Source organism: Patiria miniata, unplaced genomic scaffold (genome assembly GCF_015706575.1).
Source record: "Patiria miniata isolate m_02_andy unplaced genomic scaffold, ASM1570657v1 HiC_scaffold_29, whole genome shotgun sequence".
Lineage (NCBI taxonomy): Eukaryota > Metazoa > Echinodermata > Asteroidea > Valvatida > Asterinidae > Patiria > Patiria miniata.
This window is the reverse complement of record NW_024037068.1, coordinates 22,066,769-22,092,746: the sequence shown is the minus strand read 5'-3', so window position 1 is coordinate 22,092,746 and position 25,978 is coordinate 22,066,769. Positions and strand designations below refer to the sequence as shown.

General features: G+C 39.9%; 1 protein-coding gene across 1 annotated transcript in view; it reads left to right on the top strand.

Moving 5' to 3' along the window:
- LOC119735269 (protein turtle homolog A-like) overlaps nucleotides 1-19,953 on the top strand; it is a 30,615-nt gene extending 10,662 nt beyond the window's left edge. The window contains exons 6-17 of the mRNA XM_038208970.1: nucleotides 65-198; nucleotides 322-437; nucleotides 2,423-2,573; nucleotides 4,144-4,255; nucleotides 5,044-5,222; nucleotides 5,750-5,812; nucleotides 11,057-11,341; nucleotides 11,713-11,892; nucleotides 14,000-14,051; nucleotides 15,697-16,109; nucleotides 16,589-17,839; nucleotides 18,124-19,953. Coding sequence (XP_038064898.1) covers nucleotides 65-198; nucleotides 322-437; nucleotides 2,423-2,573; nucleotides 4,144-4,255; nucleotides 5,044-5,222; nucleotides 5,750-5,812; nucleotides 11,057-11,341; nucleotides 11,713-11,892; nucleotides 14,000-14,051; nucleotides 15,697-16,109; nucleotides 16,589-17,839; nucleotides 18,124-19,040 — 3,853 coding nt within the window. The 3' untranslated portion in view covers nucleotides 19,041-19,953. The remainder of the gene's footprint in view (nucleotides 1-64; nucleotides 199-321; nucleotides 438-2,422; nucleotides 2,574-4,143; nucleotides 4,256-5,043; nucleotides 5,223-5,749; nucleotides 5,813-11,056; nucleotides 11,342-11,712; nucleotides 11,893-13,999; nucleotides 14,052-15,696; nucleotides 16,110-16,588; nucleotides 17,840-18,123) is intronic.
- Nucleotides 19,954-25,978: the final 6,025 nt, after the last annotated feature.

Genomic DNA, 25,978 nt, shown 5'->3' with positions numbered 1-25,978 from the left:
AATTTGAGATGGAAGAATAAGACAGAGTCAGATCTTGGAATGTTAATTGACCTTATCTTCGCAGATACAGCATATCAGATGAGGGCAGCCTGACCATAGCCAGAGCAGAGACGGGAGACAGCGGCTCTTACACCTGCACCCCTTATAACAAGATTGGAACAGCCGGGGAATCCACAGCCACAGTACTCATTGTCAGAGGTGGGTGAAACCATATTTGTCTTGAGGGGTATTTGGGGAGTATATCTTCCTGCATGAAGACATCTTTTTTTGTCACCACACAAGATTCAAATCTTGTTTTCTTGTTTTCTTGATGCCTTGCAGATCCACCGCATTTTGTAACCATACCCAAGTCGCTATACCAACGGTTGCTAGGTGAGGATGTCACAATCCCGTGCACGGCAACTGGTGATCCCACGCCGATAATCTCATGGAAAAAGGTGAGGAGTGTTCGAGAATTCTTGGGATCCGACAGTTGATTAAAAAGATTTACATGAGGGTCCTGATGCAACTTTATGTCATGATTTCACATTTCAATATCTTAGCAGGCTTGACGTTGAAGGTTTTGGGGACACTTGGTCAACCCTAGATGTTGACATGCTCACAAACAGAAAGTGCGTTCCTTGTACTTAAAGGGAATACACAACATTTGCAAACATCAAGAAACAAACCTACCAAATTATTATGAAATGCCTTACTGGACTGTTTAAATAGTGTATGACAATCTCAAGCATTCTGTAAAATCATGGCACCTGAAGTGCTGTCATTTTCAACAAAAGTGGTATTTTTGTATCAATTTCCAATGCTGGTCGGCCGACAAATAACGCCGTCAAGTTTGATAGTGCTTGTCCTCAAATGTACAAGTTTGTTATGAGATTCTCCAATGTACATTGTAATGTACAATGTAATGTACATATGTAGCTCACCCTGGACACATCACCACTGTGTGCTTTATCAGAAATGTGTATAATTGCGGGCAAATTCCAAAAGGAATACTGAAAACAATTAAACATGCACGTATGCCGTGGCTGAGCTAGCTCATCCGGATAGATCACAAGTTGTAGGTTTGTATACACTTCTATGTCTGTGGAATTGCAATCATACTGCCATCTGCAATTTTGGTCCGTGTATATTTGACTAGCACTACGGTGTTATTGTAACCTTTAAACAGAAATGCTGGAGTGTTTATGAATTGTGATCCGCCCCCACATAAGGAGAATATAAAGTTGCAGAGTATCTTTTACTTGTAGAGTAATATTTACATGTATGCTATAAAGATGCTATGAAGTACTTAAAACTGTGATAATTTTCCAGCATTTCGATGACCTGCATCAACTTGTTTACAACTTCATGTTGTTCACCGTTAGAAACTTTTTCTTGCGCTGTAATCTGTTATATTGTATTACATTTTACTTTACCTCATATAGCCGAACTCTCACTAGTCAATTCACCATCACGTGCCAGATGTTATTCTTGCTGTTTACCAAGCGCGCGTGCGAGGATTCGCGCACAGGGTAAATACGCATGCTTAGTAGACGTAACCCGTGCGACAGTCTACTACGCATGCGCTTTACAAAGCAATCGTGGAACTGTCGCACGGGTGTAGTACGCACGCCCGAACATCGCCCAAACGAGCTACACATGAAGAGATGGTTGCACGGCTCAATGATGCCGAACTAGAGAATATTTATGGACAATAAAGATGCCTCCTGTGCAAAAGAATGTTGTACACAAACTACTGTATTTACAGCTGCACTGTATTGTAAACGAACAGAACTAGTGAAGTTGAGCAATACGATTCTTTTGGTGAACTGGACATATTTTTCAAAAAAAAAAAATGTTTGAGGTGCATACTGCAACGAAAAAAAAAAAACCAGCGCTTCTTCTTCTCTCGTATGCTGCCATCGTCTCTTCATCACACTTGCAACTCGGTGGAGAAAAGCCATGTCTTTGTGTCATCGTCCAGGGTGATAATGCCATGAAAATGGCGCTGAATATGTATGAGTTATAGTAAAACAAATATAACATGGTTTATTTCGGGTAGACAGCCGATATTAGCTCCCCTCGGTATTGGAAGTTGACAAACTAGTTCCCTCGGCTTCGCCTCAGGAACTAGTTTGTCAACTTCCAATACCTCGGGGAGCGAATATCGACTGTCCACCCTCAAACCATGTTATATTTGTATAGTGTATGACCATGCTCAGGCGGTTCCGAATGCTACAGGGAGTTTTGGGCGCTAAAGTGACTTTGGGTTAAATGTTGCAATTCGTTTGAGCTTTGGAGCAGATGAAGTACACGTATATAATAGTTACAATTAAGTTATTTTTTTGTTTAAGTGTGGTATCATAATGTTACAGTTCTTCAAACAACTTCAGTGACAGAGTGTTAATAGAAATTACAAATGTTTACTTTTCTTATCGTTTAGATCAACGGTAAATTGCCACAGTTGCGGTCAAGCGTCTCCCAGAACAGCCTGATGATACGCGGACTGACCAAAGAGGATCATGGGATATACCAGTGCCTAGCAACCAATCAGATTGCAGCTGTTGTCAGCACCACACAGCTTATTGTTGAACGTAAGCTTAATCTGCTTCTTCCCTAAACTCTGGGGTAAAAAAAACCAACAAAATTCAACACATTTCTGATACACATTTCTTATAGAAAAGAATAGATATGAATAGACCTGTGCGTATTTAGAAATGAATGTGTGTTCTTTTCTTGTTACAGACATTATACTAAAAGGCTGAGTTGTTTAAAATGAAAGCCAGTTTTTCAAGATTTTTTTATTTATTTTATATTTTTTGCAAAATAACTGGGCACATTTTTTTCACAATTTTTGAGTGATCCATTCAACCCCCTCAAAAAAAAAAATTCATGACAAAATTCGAAGATTTTTTTCCCCAAAACTTATGTACGCCATTTTGTTTCCTTCTAGGATTCTCTCTCCTGACTGCCCTAAAGCTATTTTGAAGACAGTTAAATACTTAAACACAACTTAAGAATACAAGAAAGTGAAAAATGAAGTTTAGAAACAGCTGTTATGCTGTTTTTTATTCTTTAAAGTTCCATAACCGACACAATTTCCACCTTTTTCAAATGGATATGTTGCATTTTGGTAGTAAACTCTTCATTTGTTGTTGAGTTATCAATCATTCACAAGCCCATTAAAAGACTTTATATTTTTCTTCTTTAAAAACTTGACAAGCTTCACCCAATACCACTTATTTTTTTTCTTCTGTGACACGTATTTCTCCCAGAAATGAACTTTTTATCATGGACGGCCATTCATTGACTGGCCAAATGGCTGATAGTGTAATGTCAGCCAATATTGACACTAGATAGCGTGAAAATCCCACATCCTCTTACACACTGACCAATCTGTTTGTCTGAAAACCTGGACATAACAGTAACCCAGATAAATTTGATATGGCACTCTTGTTTATCAGATGGACCTGTTTGTTTAACTCTCGAATACCTGAAACCTGAATTTGCAGGGACAATGCGAATTCTGAACAATGGAATGCCTCCGATGCTAGTCATACTAATTTGTCATTGTCAGTTCCCAAGAGTGGCGGTATTGGGTATTGCTGTTATTTGTTTGTTTGAAATTCTTTGAAATCCGTCCGAAGATTGTGAAGATTTTGCTTGATTTTGGGGGAAGAACCAATTACTGCTTAACATGGGCATCGATGCCCTTTCAAAGTTTAAAGATTAGCTGTCTATGCTATTTAAAGTTTCACCTCGGCAATACAAAAGTACCAAAATGAATGAGACATTAAATGAAAAAAATCCACTCTTGAACAACAACTTTTCAAATATTCAATATTTTGTGGCCCCAAAATAATTCATTTCCAGCAGGGCTGATCGTTTTGTGCACTTTAGAATCACACCAGCAACCAAGTACACGTAGGTTTACAGATGTCACGTTAGAAACAGAATTATACAAATAAAACATACAAATGAAACATTTGTTTGGAAAAAAAATTCAATATGTTGAAGAGCTAAGACAGGAAATCTTGAAATACAAAGGGTTTCTGCAGAATGGTGCATTTTTGAGGAGTCAAATGTTTTTGCTCGCATGCTTCATAATCTTTTTGATATTTTTTCTTCCCACTTTTTAAGACAGCCTTTTTTTTTCTTTTGCAGTGACCTCCCCGCATGAACCCTACAATGTCACCGTGGCGACTACTATAAGCTCCGCCCGCGTTGCTTGGCAACCAGCCTACAATGGTGGCTTTACTCAAACTTACACAGTGTGGTAGGGGACTGTTTTATTTTCTTCTTATGAATTTTTTTCTATTTTTAATTTAATGTATCATGATATTCGTGTAGTATTTTAGACTAATATCCTACAGCCACTAAAAATTAAGCCATTATGATATTGTTTTTGAAAGACTCTAATTGTGATAACTTTTTCTGGTCAAAATGAGAAACTTAATTTTGAAATTGCATTTCAGAATGTCCATCATATTGTCAATCTGCAGATGTTTTAACCTTCCTATGCAAACACACAGTCTGTGCCAAGTTGTTCTTTCAGTCAAAATCAATCAAGTGACTGTTTTCAACAGTTAAGAATTCCCAGCCTACACAAAGCAAGATTGACTGGCTTTAACTGTTTGTGTACATTGTGACTCGACGATACAGCTTTGCTTTGGCTGTGGGCAATTGATAAGCCAGCTGTGCCCACAGCCATGACAACTTGCCTGCTTTGTCTGTTCATGGTCTGTTGACTGAGTTTGACTGGTCACAGTGCTTGCTTGACATATGATCTGACTGCTGGTGACTAGCCTGCATTAAAAGTATCCAGGGCCCCCAGGGAGAACATAAAATGATAAATAAAAATAAAACGATAAATAAAAAGGGGGAAGTGGATGGAAATTGTGACTGTCTGTGACTGTTTAAATAGCAGAAGGGTTAAGGCAGGAAGAAATGATGAGAACAAGTCCATGTTTGTACATCTTGAACTTTTTAACAAAGCATGATTTTTTTGTTGCTTTTCCCCTTCTAATGGTTTTACAAGACTGTATTTTGTTTGTTTCTTTGAAGGTTCCTTGAGGCGGGAGTTGCCAATGAGGAGTGGTCCAAGTTTGACCGAATTCCAGAAAACGTCAACTTCTTTATTGTCCATGACTTACAACCGAGCACCGAGTACCTGTTTGCAGTGGTTGCCAGTAACCAACTTGGAGACAGTATCTTCAGTGAAACAGTCTCAGCAAGAACAAAAGGTAAGTGAAACAGTCTCAGCAAGAACAAAAGGTAAATCTCTCCTAACGAATGGGATTTTCATGACTTCACTTCAATTGTTACAGTGGCGTTAATATCCTACTCAACTATTCTTGCAGCAACATGCCTAAATGCTTGTAGTTAAAAACATTGATACAGCACCTGAATAACTCCCCGTCGTCTGATTGGTGGGTCGTTGACCACGTGTCATTGAATTATTCATCCTAACCCACCGCACCCCAAAAATAGAAGCTGTAGTCCACGCCAAGAAGTTCCATTGCGCGGTCACATGATTGGTGGCTCTGACCAATCAGATGACGAGGATATATTCAGGTGTTGTAGAAAACAAATAATGAATGTTTCACATTCGTGCAATGGAAAGAATAATTTCATTCGGTGACAGATGGAATGTTCCATTCCACTCGGCTTCACCTCTTGGAATGGAACATTTGTCACCTACTGACATTATTCTTGCCATTGCACTCATAAACATTCATTTGTATATTATTTTGCAAATTTTTTGTCACAGATATGGATGAACTTGTGTCACCAACTGACGAAACTGGAAAAACGCTGATCCCTATTTATATTGGTAAGTTTGAAAAATGATATATATCTCAAAGAAAGCTTAGTCTACATGTGGCATGTAGGTGATGTACATGTATCGCCAATGAACCGGATGTTGATGACTAGAATATTGGTTCCAAAAAAGGTTAGAAAATAAAAAGATATCTTTTCAAAATCAGTGTTCATTTGATCAAAGGGATAAACGCAGGCAGGATTGGAACCTTGGACCTCTGCAGTACTGTACCGGAGCTCTTTTAACTGAGCATTGTAGCTAGCCGTATAAATGACAGTTTCGATTTTGTGCACTATTTTTACCATTATCGTCATTGCTTTTGTCCAAAATCCTCCTTAACCCATTAGCACTTGTACTACATTGTATTACATTGTGTTTACTCACTGAAGAATCAGTAAAACCATAGAGTGCTCAGACGGGCACTACAGTAAGTAATCGGCAGGGTTGTTTTGGGCACTACAGTGCAGTAAAATGATTTAGCTTGAAGGCTATTTATTTTTCTTGCTAGGCATATGTGGGTCATTCCATGTCAGACCAACGCACTTTTTTACCTCATGTCTTCCGATTTTGATAAAAATTGCTGTGCTTGTAGGTCCTAATGAGCAATGAATACACACCAATTTTTAGCCCGATCCGACCTACCATGTGGTCAGGGCAGAAGCCACAAAAAAATGGCATTTTTAGAGTAAAATACCACCCTTTTGGTATAAATATGTCAAAACTATGGCAATTTTCTTCGAATATATGTGAATTTGGTATTAAAATAATGAGGATTGCATGCTCAAATCACTTCTTTTGTCAAAATTAAATTTTGTGAAAAGTAGGTCACGTGACCTTTAATATGCTATCGTGACCTTTGACCCAATTTGTGTAATAATGTATCATTCCGAAAATCAACGAAATAAAAATAACTTGCTAGAGCATGTCTTCCTCTATCAGAATCTACTAAAAATCAGTTGGGGTCTTCAAAATTTACAACTTTATGACTATTTTTGTACAGTTGGTAGTTTACAAATGAGTCAATTTATAGACTTTACATAAGAAATACACCAACACAACTTACTAATCTGTTTCTTAAGTTACTAAAATTAATCTAGATTTTTATGTATAAAGTACAAAGCCAGGAAAAACAAAATTCTACCTTCTGATTCCAAAGAAACTGTCTAATCAGAATATCTGGACTCGGAAGTGTGCTAACCACTAACAGTAACCAGGCCTTCACCCAGTACAGCGGACTCACGTCCAGGTGAAATTCATATCAAAGGAACAAAATGCCAAGTCTGTGAGAGTCATTAAAGTTCAAGAAGCACAGTGATGAATGAGTAAAGGTAACTTTGATTGTAATATTAAGTATTATCTTCAAGCAAACTTGAATCCTAGACCCTGATTAGTCCATCTATAGCAACAACTGTGTGATTTTATATAATATTGCACAGCTATATTGCACCCCAGATATTAAAAATGTACGTGTACATATGTTGTGTTATTTCCTGCAGAACGGACCAAAACAGTACATGTATGCACGTACATCTTCACCGCGTGTACGCATTTGATATCAAGTTTGCTTGAAGATAAATTGGTTATAAATCCCACTTGCGTTCGTGGAACACGGAATTATGTAGTGCATCGAGTGGCATATGGGTCACAGCAGCATTGCATTATTTCATATTCCAAGCGCGCTCGTGGGATAACTAATTATCAGTGGCACCCAGGAGGGGGGGGGGGGGGGGGGGGCTTGAACCCACCCCCAACATTGTCAATTTGTTTGTTTGATTTTAGGCTAGTTTTTGTTGGTCCAATCTTTTACAGAAATTCGAACAAAAAACGATTTATGACCCCCCCGCCCCCCCCCCACCAAAAGCCAAATCCTGGGTGCGCCACTGCTGATAATTTACACTATGAGTCTGGTTAGACCTCATCAGCCCTCAGAATGAGAAATGCACAAACCAAGATATATTTTAGTAACTTTAGAAACGGAATAGTAAGTTGTGTTGGTGTATTTCTTATGTAAAGTCTATAAATTGACTCATTTGTAAACTACCAACTGTACAAAAATAGTCATAAAGTTGTAAATTTTGAAGACCCCAACTGATTTTTAGTAGATTCTGATAGAGGAAGACATGCTCTAGCAAGTTATTTTTATTTCGTTGATTTTCGGAATGATACATTATTACAAAATGTGGGTCAAATGTCACGATAGCATATTAAAGGTCACGTGACCTACTTTTCACAAAATTTAATTTTGACAAAAGAAGTGATTTGAGCATGCAATCCTCATTATTTTAATACCAAATTCACATATATTCGATGAAAATTGCCATAGTTTTGACATATTTATACCAAAAGGGTGGTATTTTACTCTAAAAATGCCATTTTTTTGTGGCTTCTGCCCTGACCACATGGTAGGTCGGATCGGGCTAAAAATTGGTGTGTATTCATTGCTCATTAGGACCTACAAGCACAGCCATTTTTATTAAAATCGGAAGACATGAGGTAAAAAAGTGCGTTGGTCTGACATGGAATGACCCATGTATGCAAATTTGTGATTTGTATGGCAAGTTGTTCGCACTTCAAATTCTCAAAATTTTGGCACATTTTTCCTCTTCACTGTGACTGGGCTGTGACTCCTGTGTACATTTATTTATTTATTTATTTATTTTTTTGTTTATTTATTTATTCCATTTCTTTACCCAGGGTATGCCCAAACAGTTAAAAACTGGTTTCCATTGGGGTCCTGCATGCATAACAAATTCTTAAATAATGTTAAGTAAAGTTAAACTCATAAGGAAAAGTACATTGGTGAAAATACGAGGAACATTAATATTGACAAATTTAAGTACATTTATCTCAGAAATATTAAAGAAAAGCTATATATAGCTTGCTAAACATTCAACTACAATGTACATGTATGTGTGTGACTGTATGATCTGATACACCGTGCCCTCTGGAGACGTGCAGACAATAGGAAACAAAAGATTGTATACGTCTCCACAGGGCAATTTCTATAGATGAATACCTCTCCACAAGATTTTCACGAAATAGATATATGGATTTTACTCAAAAACTAGGAATTTCCAAGGTGGGTTGATGTGTCGCAAATGGAAGAGTTTTAGAAAAGGGATATTAAGTCCGAATTTCAGCCAAAGAAATTAATTCTGGTTAAAATAAGAGCATTTTGAAACTTCCCTTTCAAACTCGAAAACTTTACTACACCAGAACAAAGAAATGTCTCCACAAGAATACAAATTTCAGTATAGTAGTTCACACACATGTGTGACTGGAGTGCACTTACTGACATAAAAGGTTAAAAACACGTTTGTCCCCTTTAGCGTTTTGAGTGGGCCTATGTGCTGTCTAACATCACATCTGTCGGGGGTTTAGTGATAGAACTTGAAGATCAGATGTCGTGATCTACATGTACACTGTACATCAACCTAGACAAAGTACCGGTTCCCTGTAAACATTGCAGAATCCCCAATATGGCTTTTCACCGGTTCACTGGTCCCTGAGTAAACCACTCTGGACCAGTTGTTTATTATTGTTTGGATTTGCCTGTCAGTAGACAGATCCAGAAAATGTCTGCACCGCGTAGTTGATGAGTTGTGTTCCGGTGATTCACAGTTTACGCTAGAACTTGGTGATGAACTCTGTCGGATTTCTTGAACAGTTCACTGAATCTGAAGTGCGTACGGCTGTACACTTGTGACTTATTATGAGTTTAAGTTGCTCATTGTTTTTATGTGTTAGTGTGTTCTGTGCATTATGAGGACAATCAGCAGGAATATTGCAGTTGTTGACATGAAGGTGTCATGCTACTATGGACGAAACCAGGAAGATCTTTTAACATTTATGTGCTTGTTCATACTGATGGTTCTTGATTCTTTACGGGGTGTGGATGTGTCAACTTTGCCTTTGCAAGATCTTCTGAGATTTAACAGTCAAGCTAAAGCTTTTGAGTGAAAACCTCTAGTAAAGTTCTTAAAAAAAAAGGAGTTAAATGCCTATTTATGAAAGTAAACAAGTCCTACTTATTACTCACTGTAGGGCCCAAAACCGCCTGATCACTCTATGGTTTTATTGATTTTTTAGTGAATAAACACAATGTAACACAATGGAGTACAAGTGCTAATGGGTTAAAATCATTACTGTTTATACATGTTCAAATATACATGATATAGAATTATTTTTTTAACCTTAGAAATTGATAAGGGGTGTATAATACACATGTACATTGCACAAACACAAAAGAGAATTGGTTGTGGAAAGTATTCAAGAATGGCGTGCAGCACTTGGACTCCAGCAAATATTAACATACATGTAGGGCCTAGATGTTTCACGACATCAAATTTTCTTCACATTAGCATGGCGGATATGAAATGGTCAAAAAGGTACAGTCCATCTTTTGCAGCTATCCAAAAAGTAACTGACGTAATTATTGTTGAAAAGCATACTTGGTTTAAAGATAGTAAAAATGGGACTAAACTCCCTGTGAAATTATTCTTTCTGGCAAGCTGTCATTTTGAAGAAATCAATGAAAGAAGGCCTCTCCAACTATGCGTCTAAAGACGCTTCTTGGAAATTTCGGGGTTTTTTTAATTCGGCGAAACACGCGCAAGCGTTGGCACGACACACATGTGTGCTAGGTTGCTATGATTTGTCAGTTCAGTGCGCGACATCGCGTAGCTGCAATCGGCTCAGTGAGAACGTGTCTCTGACGCTGAATTCAGGCCTAATTCAAAACATGACTCAGCAACTTCTGATTTATAATCGAGATCCTAGAATACTGTTTTCTCGAAATATACATGTACAGCTGAAGCTGAGCTGAAACTTCAGGCATGTCAGGTTGGTTGTTCAGCACCCTACTTTAGATTTTGAGCTCTTTTGTTGCTTCAGGCGAGTTCATAATGCACAAATTACAAATCATGGACGCTACCTTTAATGCTAGTCATGAAACCATTGTGTTGCAAACTTAAAAAATATTTTATTAATTGTTATTATAAATAAATATAGTTTTATCACTGCTATACTTCCGGTATATCACTGCGATTCTATCAAGTAGAAAAGGTGTATGTGTGTGTTCACAATTTGCTCATGCAAATCAGTCTCACCTGCAAAGCACATGCGAAGCAGGCAACACACCAGCAAGGCAGGCGACAGGTGGGAAAACAGCCTCCACCACAAAGTAAACTACTCAATACCCTTAAAGTAGCCAATACCACTTATTTATTGTTCACTTCTTTTTCTTTGAATTTCTAGGACTCACCCCCTCCCCTCCACAAAACCTAACCATCACACCGTCACAAGAGGGCCTCTTTCTCGCCTGGTACCCACCGGCTCTCTGGGGCCAGTTTGTCAGTCGTTACTCCATCGAGTACAGACTAAGCGGGCCCTGGGTGATATTGTACGACCGTGTGGACGTCGACCAATCAGACAAGCTCTTAGAGAGCCTACAGCCCAACACGACGTACCAGTTTCGCATGTTTGCCTTCACGCCGATGCTGTATAGCTCACCTAGCGAGGTGGTCACCGGTTTTACTGGAGGTATGTACACATTGCGACCAGACCTACAGATGTGACACCATAATACCTGGGAATTAAAAAACAAAAACGTGGCTGCGCTCTTTGTTGTGGCAAATAAAATATAAATTGCAGTGTATACTAGTGAGTTTTGCGATCACATTTGGAAGGATCTCTTTTTAGAAGAAGTGTGGTTCTGAAAAGAATCGATTGTTGTGAAACTTGACGTTCCGATCAGTATGCTCTGATTGTCTGAATAAATAAGACACACTGGCGCTTGTTCTTTAAAAAAGTTCTGGGTCGGGATTTTCTTTTCATGGGTCATAACCCAAAGAGTGAACCACTTTTTAAAAAAAAATCTATCGTATCATTCTATCATTTCTTTTTTCCCTCAGATATCCCAGCATACATTCAGCCAATTCCAACAACAGCCCGCACCCCTCAGTACGGGGAACCGGGCATATTAGCCGGTGTCATAGCCGGGATATGCTTCCTCATTCTGGTGCTGTTGCTGAGCATTCTTGCCGTGTGCATCAGCCACAGAAGAAAGAAGAAGAAGAGATTAGCGTTCTTCAGTAAGTGGATTTTTGTCCTGATGTGTAGTTTTGTTTAGAAAAGGAGTGTTTGATGATCTACAGGTTAGGTGATGATACTGTGACTGTTCTTAGCAAACAGACTGTGAAGTCCAACCTTGCATAATGGCATTAAAAATAAAACTCGGTTGGTTGGCTGTTTTGACATTTTTTGTTTTCAGAAATGAATAGTTTGTTGTATTATCATTCACTTTTAAGAAATCAGAAATGAACACAGGTTTCCCATGGTTATTGAAACATCATGGAAAGTCCTGGAAAAAAGTTGTCATGGAAAGTCATGGAAAAGTCATGGAAAAAAAATATAAAAAGTCATGGAAAAGTCATGGAAAAGAATATAAAAAGTCATGGAAAAGTCATGGAAAAAAATATAAAACGTCCTGGAAAAGTCATGGAAAAAAAGTTGTCCTTGAAAGTCATGGAAAAGTCATGGACAAAAAAAAAGTCATCGAAAAGTCATGGAAACAAATATAAAATGTCATGGAAAAGTCATGGAAAAAAATATTAAACGTCATGGAAAAGTCATGGAAAAAAATATAAAAAGTCATGGAAAAGTCATGGAAAAAATATACAAAGTCATGGAAAAGTCATGGAAAAAAATACAAAAAGTCATGGAAAAGTCATGGAAATCAAGATCATGTAAGGGTTCTTTTTGATGGGCCGCTTTAAGGATGGCTGTAAGGGGAGCAGGAGGCCATTATTAATTAAAACTTATTTTCAGAAGCGAACAAATGGTTAGCCTAACATCAGCGGTTCATCAGTATCATAATATCAAACAGCTTTTCCCTGCAAAATGGCGTTGTCATGGAAATTGTCATATTTTAGTCCTGGAAAGTTCTTGAAAAATCATGGAATTTGGTTTTCAGATTTCCGTGGGAACTCTGTGAACATTATCAATCCCAAAGCAGTTAAAAAAAAAGCTTGCATTTAAAGTGGTTAGGGGTCGAAAATGGCCTCAGCCACATTTTTTTCGAGACCCCTTTTTTTCGCAAGTCGACTGATGATGACTGTTGAGTCATTGATTATTAAAAGACTATTGATTGTTTGACGTGTTTGATTAACTGAGTGATTGATTGAAAAACAAAATTACATCTTCTCTTAACTGATTGGGTTTTGATAGTAAACGTCTTGCCTTGCTGTGAATGTGTAACCATAGAGCAAGGAACAGAAACTGATCAGTCAGTTTTGAGTCAATAATTTTCAGCCCTTCCCTTAGGCCAAAAAAAAAAGTCTCCGGTTTTTTTGGTATGGAGCTTGCCCAAAAAGTGGTGCGGCGACGCGGCTTTTTTTTTTTTTTTTTACCTGATTTTTTTGCTTCAAATGTGTGCTGATGACTGCAAATGGTGCCCGATTAAACTTAGTGCAAATATATGGGAGTCCAGAGAGGCCACATAAAGCTTATTCTCGACCATAACCCAATCTAAAAACACGTTAAAATTGTGCAGCAGCAGGATTCCAGTCAAACCAGTGAGTTTGGCGGTTTGAGACATCATCTTTCATTGAAAAAAAAACTTTTTAATTTTGCCGACGCGCATGGCTACGGCGACGCGCGCGCATACCGGAAACCGGAGACTTTTTTTTGTGGCCTTATAGACCATACCAGGCAAGCTATCAATGCTATCATGAAGGCCCCCGTCAGTGGCGAAGGCATTGTGCTAGCTATTGTTCAGATAATCCCTCACAGGACAGTTGCTTTGTACAATAGCGTGCACAATGGTTTCTCCATTGAAGGGGGCCTCCTGAACAGTGATCACACCTGCCTGGATTTGTCTATCCTTGGACCACAATGCACTATATATGTACATGTAAGAAGAACATATTCATGTTGGCAAAGTATAATTGGTTGGGTTCACTTCTGTTTTAAAATACAAAATATTTTCCACATATTTGCATGAATCCTTTTCTTCTGAATCCGTAAGCATTCACAATTTGCATGATTATCCAAAGTTTACATGTAGAATACCTGCACCATAGCATTCCGTATGAAATAGGTATATGGAATGACGTATGCCTTGGGATGCGTATCTTGTGGCCACTAGAGGGCGCTTTACTCATCTATGTGGTCGTTGCGTTTCTCGTTTGTCATTTCCAGGTGTTGCAGCCCAGACCCCACAACCACTAATACACAGACCCCAACCAACACAGTAAGTGAGCCACCTCTAGTACCCTGACTCCCTGCCACCATTCACCTGCACTTTGTAATGGACAGACACTGTCTAGTATCCCCAAGGATTAGTCCCTGTTGCATGGATTCTGATATTGATTTGTGTGAGACTGAGAAGCATTATAAAAAAGTACTGTAGCTATACGTATAGTTGTCAGTGTGTGTGTGTGTGTTTTAAAGTCACCTAATGAATGAAGTTTATCATTTCACAAGAAGGAAATGCATGATGGAATTGATCGCCATGGAATTACGAACTGTCTGGGAATGTCAGAATTTGTCTATTTTTACACGTACAACAGTCCTTTCATTGTGCACCAACTTCTTCTTTCATGGCCCTATGTCTAAGTGTTTCTGATCTGATACATCGTGCCCTCTGGAGACATGCACACAATAGGGAACCAAAGATTGTATACGTCTCCACAGGGCAATTTCTATAGATGAATACGTCTCCACAAAGTTTTCACAAAATATGGATTTTACTCAAGAAATAGGAATTTCCAAGGTGGGTCTATCTGTCGCAAATGGAAGAGTTTTAGAAAAGGGATATTAAATCCGAATTTCAGCCAAGGAAATTAATTCTGGTTAAAAGAAGAGCATTTTGAAACTTCACTTTCAAACTCGAAAACTTTACTACATGAGAACAAAGAAATGTCTCCACAAGCATACAAAGTTCAGTATTCGTGTTCTTTTAGTTGTCGTCATTCTTTATCTGCCATCTCAGTGTTCAAGAACTTGTAGTAAATTGAGCCTGCTGTCACCCACCTATGACAGGTTACAGTCATACAATCATCAGGACCCAATTTATGGCACTGCCAATCACAGAATCCTGTGCTGATGGTGATTCTGTCGGCACAGAACCCTTAGTTGTGAAATGCATGCATGCATACAAGCCTCAATTTGATACATTGGAAAATGGCTGGCTTCAAGTTCACAATGATATTAGTAAATTCATCAAGTATTGATGGTATATTTAGTACTTTTTAACTACAATACCTGTTGTAAATTTGAACGTTTTCAGCCTGTTGGCTGCTTTTCATTCAAATAAATAAACCACCATATTAATAACAAAAATAATAATAATTTAACTGACTCTTATGCCAGTATTTGTTGTGTGAGTTGTGGACTTAAAGTAATGATCTTCCTATCTAACCTTTACTACGTAACTTTTGTGAAATGTGTCCAAACTTGTGCAATTGCTCTAGTGTGTGAGTAGAGTTACATGTATGTCTGTATACAGTTTATGTGTTCAGGCTCTGATCAGTTTGAAATATTAAAACATTTTGTTGGTGTGGTAAACTCAAAGACGATGCATGACACCCTAAAGGCAATTCCAGTGTTATAGAAGGATGTGTAATGTCCGTCACAGTGCCAGTTAACCAAGGTATCTAATTAATGATTGAGAGAAATGACCCAAAACTCCTAGTCTGTAATCTCCTTGACCATTACTAGATGATGGATTGTATGAGATGGATTTATACAAATTTAAAAGCTCTGTCACGGACATTACATAACTCTCAAATTGCCCATAAGTCTGCTTTCGGCATGCTGGTCACAAATGCTACCGTACCTGTCGACATTAGCTTGCTCACATCTAAGTCCTTTTCCTTGTGTTCCCGTCCATCCAGGTCACCAGAGACACCCACGCCAGCCACCGTTAAGCCCCCAAGCCTCGTCTCCAAGCTCATTTTAAAGATCTCCCCCAAGCACAAGGGTCACACAGACCCCGCCTCCGCCCCCTACTCCAACAACCGGCGCGCCCACCTCACCTCCAACGGCAAGCTGCCCAGCGCCCGCTCGGAGCCCAGCCTGAGCGAGCGCTTGCTGTCCCGCTCAGCCCGTCATCACCGCCGCTCGTCCTCGGGAGGGGGTCACAAAGACAGGGCGGAGTCCAATCGTCGGCGGAGGGTGGGGAGCGGAGGCGATGCTGCAGGGTCCGGACAGCTTGCGTCGGAACAGGCGCTGGAGCTGGAGGAGTTTGAACCATCTGCAGGGGCGGCTGGTGTGTACTCGGTGCGGGATGGGAGGATTCGAACCCACGGTAGGTGATCAAGTTATTGATTATGGACGGTTCATTGGAACAACAAAAGGGAATTTTGTTGATTATTAAATCTAAGGAAATGTACCTACCAGTGTATCATACAGATGGGGTTGTACTTGGCAGTTCTTGAAATCTACAGAGCTAAAGCTAAAGAGTTGAAAACATTATTATTAACAATAAAAAAAGTGGTACCGGTGTACATGTACCGGTACCTGTCTAGACACAAAGATTAGCATACACACAGAATATAATAAAAGCTTTATTAAAAAAAAAAAATGAGCAACAAAAATTTTGAAATTTTTTAGCGTTTGTGTCTAGACAGTTCTAATCACTGTGGACAAATCTGAGATTGTCATTGTGAAGATGTAAACAATTTACAGAATGTACAGAAGCAAATACTAATTAATATTACACTTTCGTCGCCGTAGTACTACTGCAGATGAATTTCTAATTGTTTACATTCTTCAATCCCATCGCAGGTTTGTACAATTACGATTCCTACCCTTACAACTCTGGCGGTGAGACTTCGGAGACAAACAGGGATGACGAGGACAGTGACGCACCCCCTGACACACACCCTCACATCTCCCCAGCTCTCAGACCGTTGGATGACGACAGCTCACGGCCGGTGCGCGGGGACTACGTGTACTACCACGGCAACATGTTTATCACGAGCAACTCAGACGACAATGAGGACTACGGGTGGGCTGGCGAACCCGCGGACAATTACCATGATGGTGCCGATGATGATGATGATGGTGGTGTGGTGAATCCAGCAATGGTTACCGATGACAGCAGAGTACCGGCCACAAGACGGACTCCCCCCGCCCAGAACCAGTATGTTGACATGCCTACAAAGAACAACTGGCTCTGGGATCGTGAGTGGGCTGATGACACCCTCAGTCACACACACCCTGACCGACACCGTGATACTTACTCTCAGGATTCTGCTAACAGACAAGAGACTCTGCCACGACAGAGCACTCGGAAAAACATCCGGCGTTTTTCCCGGGATGATTTTAGGAGCGGCCCGCCCGCGGAGTACCTCGGCTCGCCACCTTGGCCGGACAGCATCAGCACAATACAAGGGAACTCCATGAGTGCCAGGCATCCTGACTATGCTGATCTAGACTATGGAGAGCCTCGTCGGACAAAAACTAGTCGAGGCGGAGATGATTATGACTATGGAGAGCCTTGTGGTTCAAGGCGATCTCCTGACAGACGAACTAGTCCTCGCAGGAAATCTCGAAGTCCAGACTATGACAGGCTAAGAAGCAGCCCTCGTAGACAAAGCCCTCAAAGATCTAATTATGATGACTATGGAGAGCCTAGTGTGTCAAAAAGCCCTGATAGGCAACTCAGCCCTCGTTATCAAGGCACCCATAAGATCTATGGCACGCCCCTTGCGGCAAAGCACCCTAAAAGCCCACGTCGCCAAGAAAGCAACTATGCTGACAGAACTAAACAGCCAAGGCCAACTGAGGGTCTGTATGATTATGACACCGACACCAGAGGTCGAAGGTCAGAGAGAGGTCGCGAGTCCCCTTCTAAAGCGGACAGCAGCCCCGAATCGGAACTTTACCGGAAACCTGTGCAGCAGGTTATGAAACGAAGCCCAGTCAGGACAAACCAGGAGCCACATGGGAGGGCAGACCCAAGGTCAGAACCCAGGACAGACGCCAGAGAGGGGCGCAATGGTGCTGCATTGGCAGAGAGCTGCGCAGACACAGGTGGGTAGAAAGACTTCGAATTCAAAAATGGTTGTGGAACATTTCAGTTCTGATTAGTTCCGTTGCTCAAAGAGGTGGATGTTGAGAGAATTTTTGAATTAAAATCTTGTAAGAAGATATTTTGTATCTTGAGCTTCTGCTTGTATTCAGAGTTAACTAGTTCATTGTTGAGTTTAAAATCTTAAGCATCAACATATTTCTTTTTTCAGAAAAAAAATATCAAAATTTCAAAACACGTAGTAATACATGTAGGTCACTTAAACTTTATTTTTGGTTATTTGTAGACACATTACAAGGAACATTCCAGGAAGGAGATCATACAATCACTGACCACCATGACACCGAAAGGCATCCTAGTGATGGCACTGCATCTCCATCAGAGGGCGCCAGACAAAAGACAGTCGCGCACTCGCCGGCGGGTGGAGCTAAACCCAAGCTGCAGGAAAGGGTGTCGCCCCAAGGGGGTAGCAAACTGAAGATCTACGACGACATTCCCAAGACAGACTCCCCCGTCCGGTGGAAACGGAGCAGCCTCTCGCCGAGTTCCGACGGCTTGCGCTCCCCGACTCACGGCATTAGCAGAGATCGTAATTACAACACTCTCCCGCTCCAGTCAACAGAGGGCGGTGTTGGCATCTCCATATCCCCCGCCACGATGAGCGCCAACAGTCGTACAAGCGTGTCGTCCCTGGACAGCCGTCCCGGCTCAACGAAGCCCACCCACCTCCCCCAGTCTTATATCTCCGCCCACCAGCGCAGCCTCCTGTCCCCCAACAGCCAGTACTCGGCCAGCAGCGGCTACGCCAGCCGTAACACCTCGCAGAGTACGTCCTCTAGAGGGCGCACCAGCAGTGTGCCGAGTATCCAGGACCCCACCTTGAGTGCCACCACCGCGGACGGAGTGGACAGCCCGTTCTCCGACTCCGCCGGGCCGTTCTCCAACGTCAGTTCCAAGGAATCGGAAGAACCCTACTTTGAATTTGACCCCATGCTGCACGAAACGGACCTGCTTGATGCCTTGAAGAAGTACTATCAACCAGTTGAGGTCCCTACTCCACAGACAGATGAGTCGTATGAGGAGGGGACAGGGAAGGTAGCTGACATGGAGAAACGATGTGAAGAGTTGAAGAAAGAGTTCCAGGAATACCAACGACAGCAGGCCAGGGCTAGGCACAAGTCCAGGCTCACATCAAGTGTGTAAATGTAAACTCGTTTAAATCATTACCGCTTTTGGAAAGACATCTTGATGTAAAGTGGCCTGCTGAAGGACACAAGGTGCTGCTAGTTAAATGTCCATTGTGTCTTAAATGTCTGAAATTCAGCATTATCAGCGCCCAATTTCATGGCGCTACTAAGCACATAATTTTCTGCCACAAAGCTGCTATCCATTACAGTAAGACTGTAAGCTGCAAAGCACATTGAAACTTTTTTAACCATCAACGTTAGCATGATTTTCCGGCTATTGGCAAAATGCTTCTGCTTACCGTAAAGCAGCTTAGCAGACAATTCAAAGTGTCAAAGGTCATTCCAACTTGTGACCTTTAACCTTACTGCAAGGTGACTCCAGTCATTTTATAATTGCCATTTTTTTTACTCTTGCTCATGAGCTGAGATTAATTTTCGTTCAGATGTGATGCCTTTCAGTTTGATGATTTTTTTTTCTTTAAACGACAAAAACACCCAAGCATTATGCTAAAAATTTAGCAGTACATGTATTTATTTTAAGCATTTATTTTGTACATGGACTTTTGGTATACAGTAAAAGTTTTCATTCATTGTTCGAGTCAGTACTATTACTACTGTTTTTTCCCCCTTTTTTTATACTGTTACTTTCATAATGCTCTTAATATTCATATTTTGGATACTGTTTTAGCTAACAGTTTTAAAGTCTAGTCTGGAAATTAAACTTTTTATCGGATTATTTTACTTTTTTAATGCAGTTTGCTTTTCAGCTGCAAGTACATGTAGTTGCTGCCGAGTTAGACTTTAGGTCTGTCGAACCGTGAAACAGTTCAAGATACCACTCAAGTAAATGTATCATAAACCCTAACCTTCCTAAATCCTCCAAAATGCTCTTTGCAAAACGAATGATTTTGCAGGATTGAGGCTATATGGCAAAAGTGTGCGGCTGATTTTGGAGGATGCACTGTGCCAAGGTCTTAGGCTGGACCTTGTGTTGTTTATGCTCAGCCGTGCATTAATTTAGGCCTACCGGTATATTATACTTGAAATCCGCCGCACTGCTCCAGGATGTCACTGGCTCTGCCTCAACGTATTGACAGTGATTGCTGGAGGATTTTGCAGGATTCAGGCAGTGGTCACCCCTCCAAGGACAACATTCAAGAACTAACTGATGATTTTGCAGGATTGAGGCTGTATGCTTTTTTTACATGGAGGCAGTTGGAGGATTTTGCAGGATTGAGTTTACATCCTAGCAAAAATGCCTAGGGAGTTAGGGTTTAGGATGCTGCTCCAGTATCGTTGAAAATGAGTTCAAACTATTCTCATTTTATTGTGTAGGTTATTTAGGGCAACAAGGCTTTAACCCTAGCCCCTTGTGAAAAATCATATTGAAGTCTGAGGATTCAGGACGGTTAGGGTTAAAGAGTGTATCTTAAATTTACAAAATCATAAATGTAACAGGGACAGGTAAAAAGTGGACCCCAAATTTGTAGAACGACTCTTGTCCTTATAATGTCACTTTCCGGTTTTTGTAGAGAATTACATTCATGGTTTTGTTTTGACAGTTTGCTATTGATGTGAAACTTAATTGGTGCAAAAGATGAGTTTGCAGAGTTGGTTTGTGAATGTTCAGTAATCAGTGGCTAAGTATCAAATTGAAAAGATTGAAAGTATTTTTGATGGAGTCGTACATAAATTAATGTTTATGCTGTATGGTGCCTGATGTAAAAGAGAGCTTGTACTTTTTTGGAAACTTGTAAATATGTAAAATAGAAGAGAATCATAACATCAAATGAGAAATTTAAGTAATTTTTGACCTATTTATAAAAAAATTAAGAGAGTGGATGGAGATTGACTAAAAAAGGCTATTGTGTACTTAAATTAAACTCATTTAGAAGATGTTTGTTGTTGAGTAAATCAGGATGTGGTTGTGTCTTGCCGTTTTTTCCTTCTTGTAGAACTTAATTTCTGCTTAATCTGTAATGTGGTAGTATGGTGGTTGGTTAGAGGGGCAATGTGTATCAGCATGCATCCTCTTTATGTGAATGCCTGGCGTACATCTGCCAATCATCTGACCATCTCTGTCGCTGTTGATGGAGTACTTGTACACAGCGTCGGTTTGCTGTTGAGCCATTGCAAGCGGCTGCCTCATTGGCTAGGTTTTTTTCCTCAGTTTTTTTAGATGAGCTGTGTTGTTGAGATACTTTGCAGAATAGTCCTCTTCATTTTTGAGAAACAAAGATTTTAAACCGAATGTGATGTGTTGATTATTGTAATTTATTGTATGATATGCAATATAAAGCTCAGCGTGTGCTACAGACTGTGTTGTCTTTCTACAGATTTTCATGGCTTTCTACATGTTCTAGCTCCAAGCATATCTTGTGTACTGGTGTAGATAACATTTGTATGATGAAATTACAATGTACAAATTTAATATTGGGCTTTTGCTCTTCACTGATGTAATTTCAGCACACTCAGTATTGTGTGAGGGCTTGTACAACAATCGTTTTTTGTTTGAGGCCAGCCAGCTGACTACAGCAAGTTTGGTAGTCTAGTGGTAAGACGTCTGCACTAGTAAGCAGCAGGCCCCACCGGAGTAGGCTCCCACCTGAGTAGCCCCCACCTGAGTAGCCCCCACCTGAGTAGGCCCCACCCGAGTAGGCCCCCACCCGAGTAGGCCCCCCCCCCCCACCTGAGTAGGCCCCACCTGAGTAGGCCCCACCTGAGTAGGCCCCCACCTGAGTAGGCCCCCCACCTGAGTAGGCCCCCCACCTGAGTAGGCCCCACTCGAGCAAGCCCCACCTGAGTAAACTCGTGGATTCTTTTTCTCGCAAGCCATTGAACACCGAGTATACAGTGTTTATGAAATTACAGCAGTGAAGAATAAAACAGAATATATCAGTGTATACAAATTACTTCTTTTGCATCTCCAATTTGTACTTGTGAACCTTTTTTCTTTCAATTGTTAAGTTACAAACTAAATTCTATTTGCCATGAAGTCTTTTAACATAAATTGTTTTTTTTTAAAGTGAACAAAAAAAATGAAGCTTCTTTTATTGGGACAATTTCAAATAATTATATTGTACTGAAACAACACAAGAGAAACGTTTAAAGTTGCTTTTGTCCAATTATTTATTTTTGATCCTTTTCAAACAATTCCAGCATTTGTTTTAAAGCAATGAACGTTTTAATTAAGCTTTATTTAAAAAAAAAAATAACCTAGCTTACTTTTCATAATAGTATGCCCCTATCAGTTATGCTGTGTTCAAAATCTTCCAGTTAGTTCGCAAATTGTTAGTCTTTCAATGGAGTTTTAAAGTCAGTTCATCTGTATTCATTTTATAGGAAAAATGAAAGCCAAAGAAAGTTTGTTGTTATGCAAGAAAATTGAAGAATACCAAAAGACAGTTTGACCCGCAGAAGCTTTCATAGGCTTTATTCTAGTTTATGATCTTTTTGAAAACCAAAATCAGTATTTGGAATTTTATTCATTTACATACCTATTCACTGGCTTTCAACGTATAATATATTTAAAGAATATGGCTTGTGTATAAATATTGAATCATTACCAAAATCATGAGAGACCAAATCTACAGAGCTGGATAGCTCAGTTGGCAGAGCACTAGTACGGTATCCTGGAGGCTCCAACCCCACTCCAGTCAGTTTCTTTAACTCTTTCAGTGCCCACGAAATTTGAAAAGTTTAACCCTAAAAAGTGCCCAACTTCAAGCGTTTTTTTTTAATTGTTCAAAATTCTGTAAAAAAAAAAGGTAAATAAGTTTTACTCACTAAATTTGTTGTTGCTCTCTGGTATATCCTTGGTACATTGGAATGTCAATAGTAGTCACATACTTACTGATACACCCTGAAACATTGTCCTGCACACAGGGGAATTCCGCACTTATTTCAGAAAATACGAGTTTTAGTGCTGCGCCCTCTCGCAAGAACTCGAATGAAACAAATAAATACAGGTCGAACCTGAATGTAAATGATATTATTAGAAAGAGCGAGAGCGCCCCCTTGTGATAACATGCTTACTCTACCTCGTACATGTACGAGGTTTGGGGATTTTAAGTACGAACATTACCTCGTACATGTACGAGGTTGGTAATTTCGAACCAACAAATATACCTCGTACATGTACGACTTTGGCACTGAAAGAGTTAAATAAAGTATGTTTTTAAGTTTGTCAGTGAAATATATATTGATTACAGAACCAATTTGTAATGCTTAACGTCAAGTTTTTGGCATTACCACCAACAACTATCTTGGACATAAAATTTATTATTTTTAGGGGGAATCTAGTCCTTATCAACTGTGATAAGTTTCAATTGATAAATGTTTTTAATCATCAAACTGATTTTATGTAAAATTTTGGCACTGATGTAGCTTATGTAACTGTGACAGCAAGGTCCAAGTAAGCATTACTGCTTGTTCATACTTGACATCAATTTAATTGTGAATGAAAGTATGTAACATCATGGTAATTATTTGCACTGCGAATTCTCAAAAAAAATTGAACAGACTTTAAAGGGAAAATTACACCATTTGCAAATATCAAAAAATAAAACAAATTATTTTGAAATACCTTGCTGTACTGTTAATGAATGACAGTCTAAAGCATCCTGTAAAATCATGGCACCTTGTACACTGTCATTTTCAAGAAAGAGGTATTTTCGTATCAATTTCCAAAAATGGTCGGCCGACCAGCGTTGGAAAAAAACTGGCTTATTTCAACTACTGGCCCCAATTGACCATATATAGTTAGTCTTCATTTGTTTGCAATCGATTACACACATGTGAAAGGGTATAAGCCAGCTAGACTGGTTCCCTGACCTTACAATTCCCCAACGCCTATAAAATTGCTCCGTTTCATTTTAAATGGAGTCAGGGAACCAGACTACAGGAAGATGATTGTTTTTCTTGGTTTTTATAGCATCTACGAACCCAAAACGTCAAAAAAGTCAGTGTAACAATATTTGCTATATATAACTAAGCCCCCAAATCCATCCATTTCTGAAAATTACAGCAAAAGCAAATGATGTACATTCCCTTTAATGCCGGCAAATTTTGCGTCAAATCTTTTGACATCAAAGTTGCCCGACAATTACATTAATGAGAAGTATGAACCTGCCTTGACATATTAACTTATTAATAAAGTTTATTACATTTTGGAGTATTCAAAGACAAAATGTTTTTCTATACCTAAGTTTAAGAGTTCAACCGAAGTTTGTTTTTCGTAGTTCACAACTCACCGATGACGTGTTTGTCATGTGAAGTCTGCTGTTCCTGTTTTTAATAAAAGACTGTTTTTGCATGGCTAACCTTGTATACTTTTTCTTCAATGGTATCGTTTCCTTCAATGGTTAGTTAGTTTTCTAAATAATAAATTGGCATGTACACATACAAATTTCATCAGAATAAACAAAAAAGCCGTCTATTTTCTAGGTTTGCTAGCATCGTGAATTTGAGCGTGGATGGTCCCTGGCTACATGGCATATAGCAGTTTAAAGCTTCAGGTAATTTGCATCCCTCAAACAAAATACATTTTCATTTGAACTCATATTTTTATGGGGATTTTTAACCCATTTGTCCTTGTAGGGCCCAAAACCACCCTAGGGCAAGTTCGTGCAAGAACTATTGTTGACCATTGGTTAACCATAGTTCGACTAAAGTTAGCCCAAACTCTGTCTAGTCGACGGTGGTTGACTACGCTAGTCGACTATTTGGAACCAGCCTACTAGGGCTGGTAGCATCGCTGATAACCAATAGCCGCGCGCATTCATAACGTACAGCAGGGAGCCAGGATCCAGAAGTTTTGCGATGACCTTTTGACCAGCGTTTGACTAGAGACGTTCGCACGTTGCTGTTAGTGCGCAGACGTAAGGTACGTCACAAATCAACCACTAGTCGACTAATGGTCCTTGCCCGAACTTGGCCCTTGCTGTCACTCCCTCGAGTGCCCGAGCACACAATGATTTTAAGGATTCTTCGGTGAATAGTTAAAATATAACAATGTAATAAAATGTAGTAGAGGTGCTAATTGGTTAAATTTCAAAAGCTAAGGTGACTCGGCACCAAATGTGAAAAGAGTTGATTTCAAACTCGGAATTGTAATTGCCTAGTATTGTAGTTATTCCTTGATTACACCACTGAGTGCTCGGTTGTTTTAGGGCAATACAGGGAGTAACAAGCAGGGCCGAACCCTTACCCTCAATCCTCCAAAATCAACCAGGCCATTTAGGAGGATTTTGGAGAATTGAGGAGGCTGTATTCCATATTTGTGCCGGTTGATTTTGGAGGATGCAGCCATTGTGTCAATTAGGGCAGAATTATAATCAAGTCAATCACAAGTCAATTCGCAAGTCAGGTCAGAAGTAACAAGATGAACAATGACAAAGGAATGCCTTTGTCTCAGTTCATTCGAATAGCTCGTGACTTGACTAGGCACTGGAGAACTTGTGATGACTTGTGATGGACTTGTGATGGCCTTGTTACTGAATGACTTGTGATTGACTTGACTTGTGATGGACTTGTGATGGACTTGTGATGGACTTGAGATTGACTTGTGATGGACTTGTGATTGACTTGTGATGACTTGTGACTGGATGACTTGTGATGGACTTGTGATTGACTTGTGATGACTTGTCATTGACTTGTGATGACTTGTGATGGACTTGTGATGGACTTGTGATGGACTTGTGATGGACTTGTGATGGACTTGTGATTGACTTGTGATTGACTTGTGATGACTTGTGACTGGATGACTTGTGATTGACTTGTGATTGACTTGTGATGACTTGTGATTGACTTGTGATTGACTTGTGATTGACCTGTGATTGATCTGTGATGACTTGTGATGACTTGTGACTGACTTGTGACTGGCTTGTGACTGGATGACTTGTGATTGACTTGTGATGGACTTGTGATTGACTTGTGATGACTTGTGACTGGCTT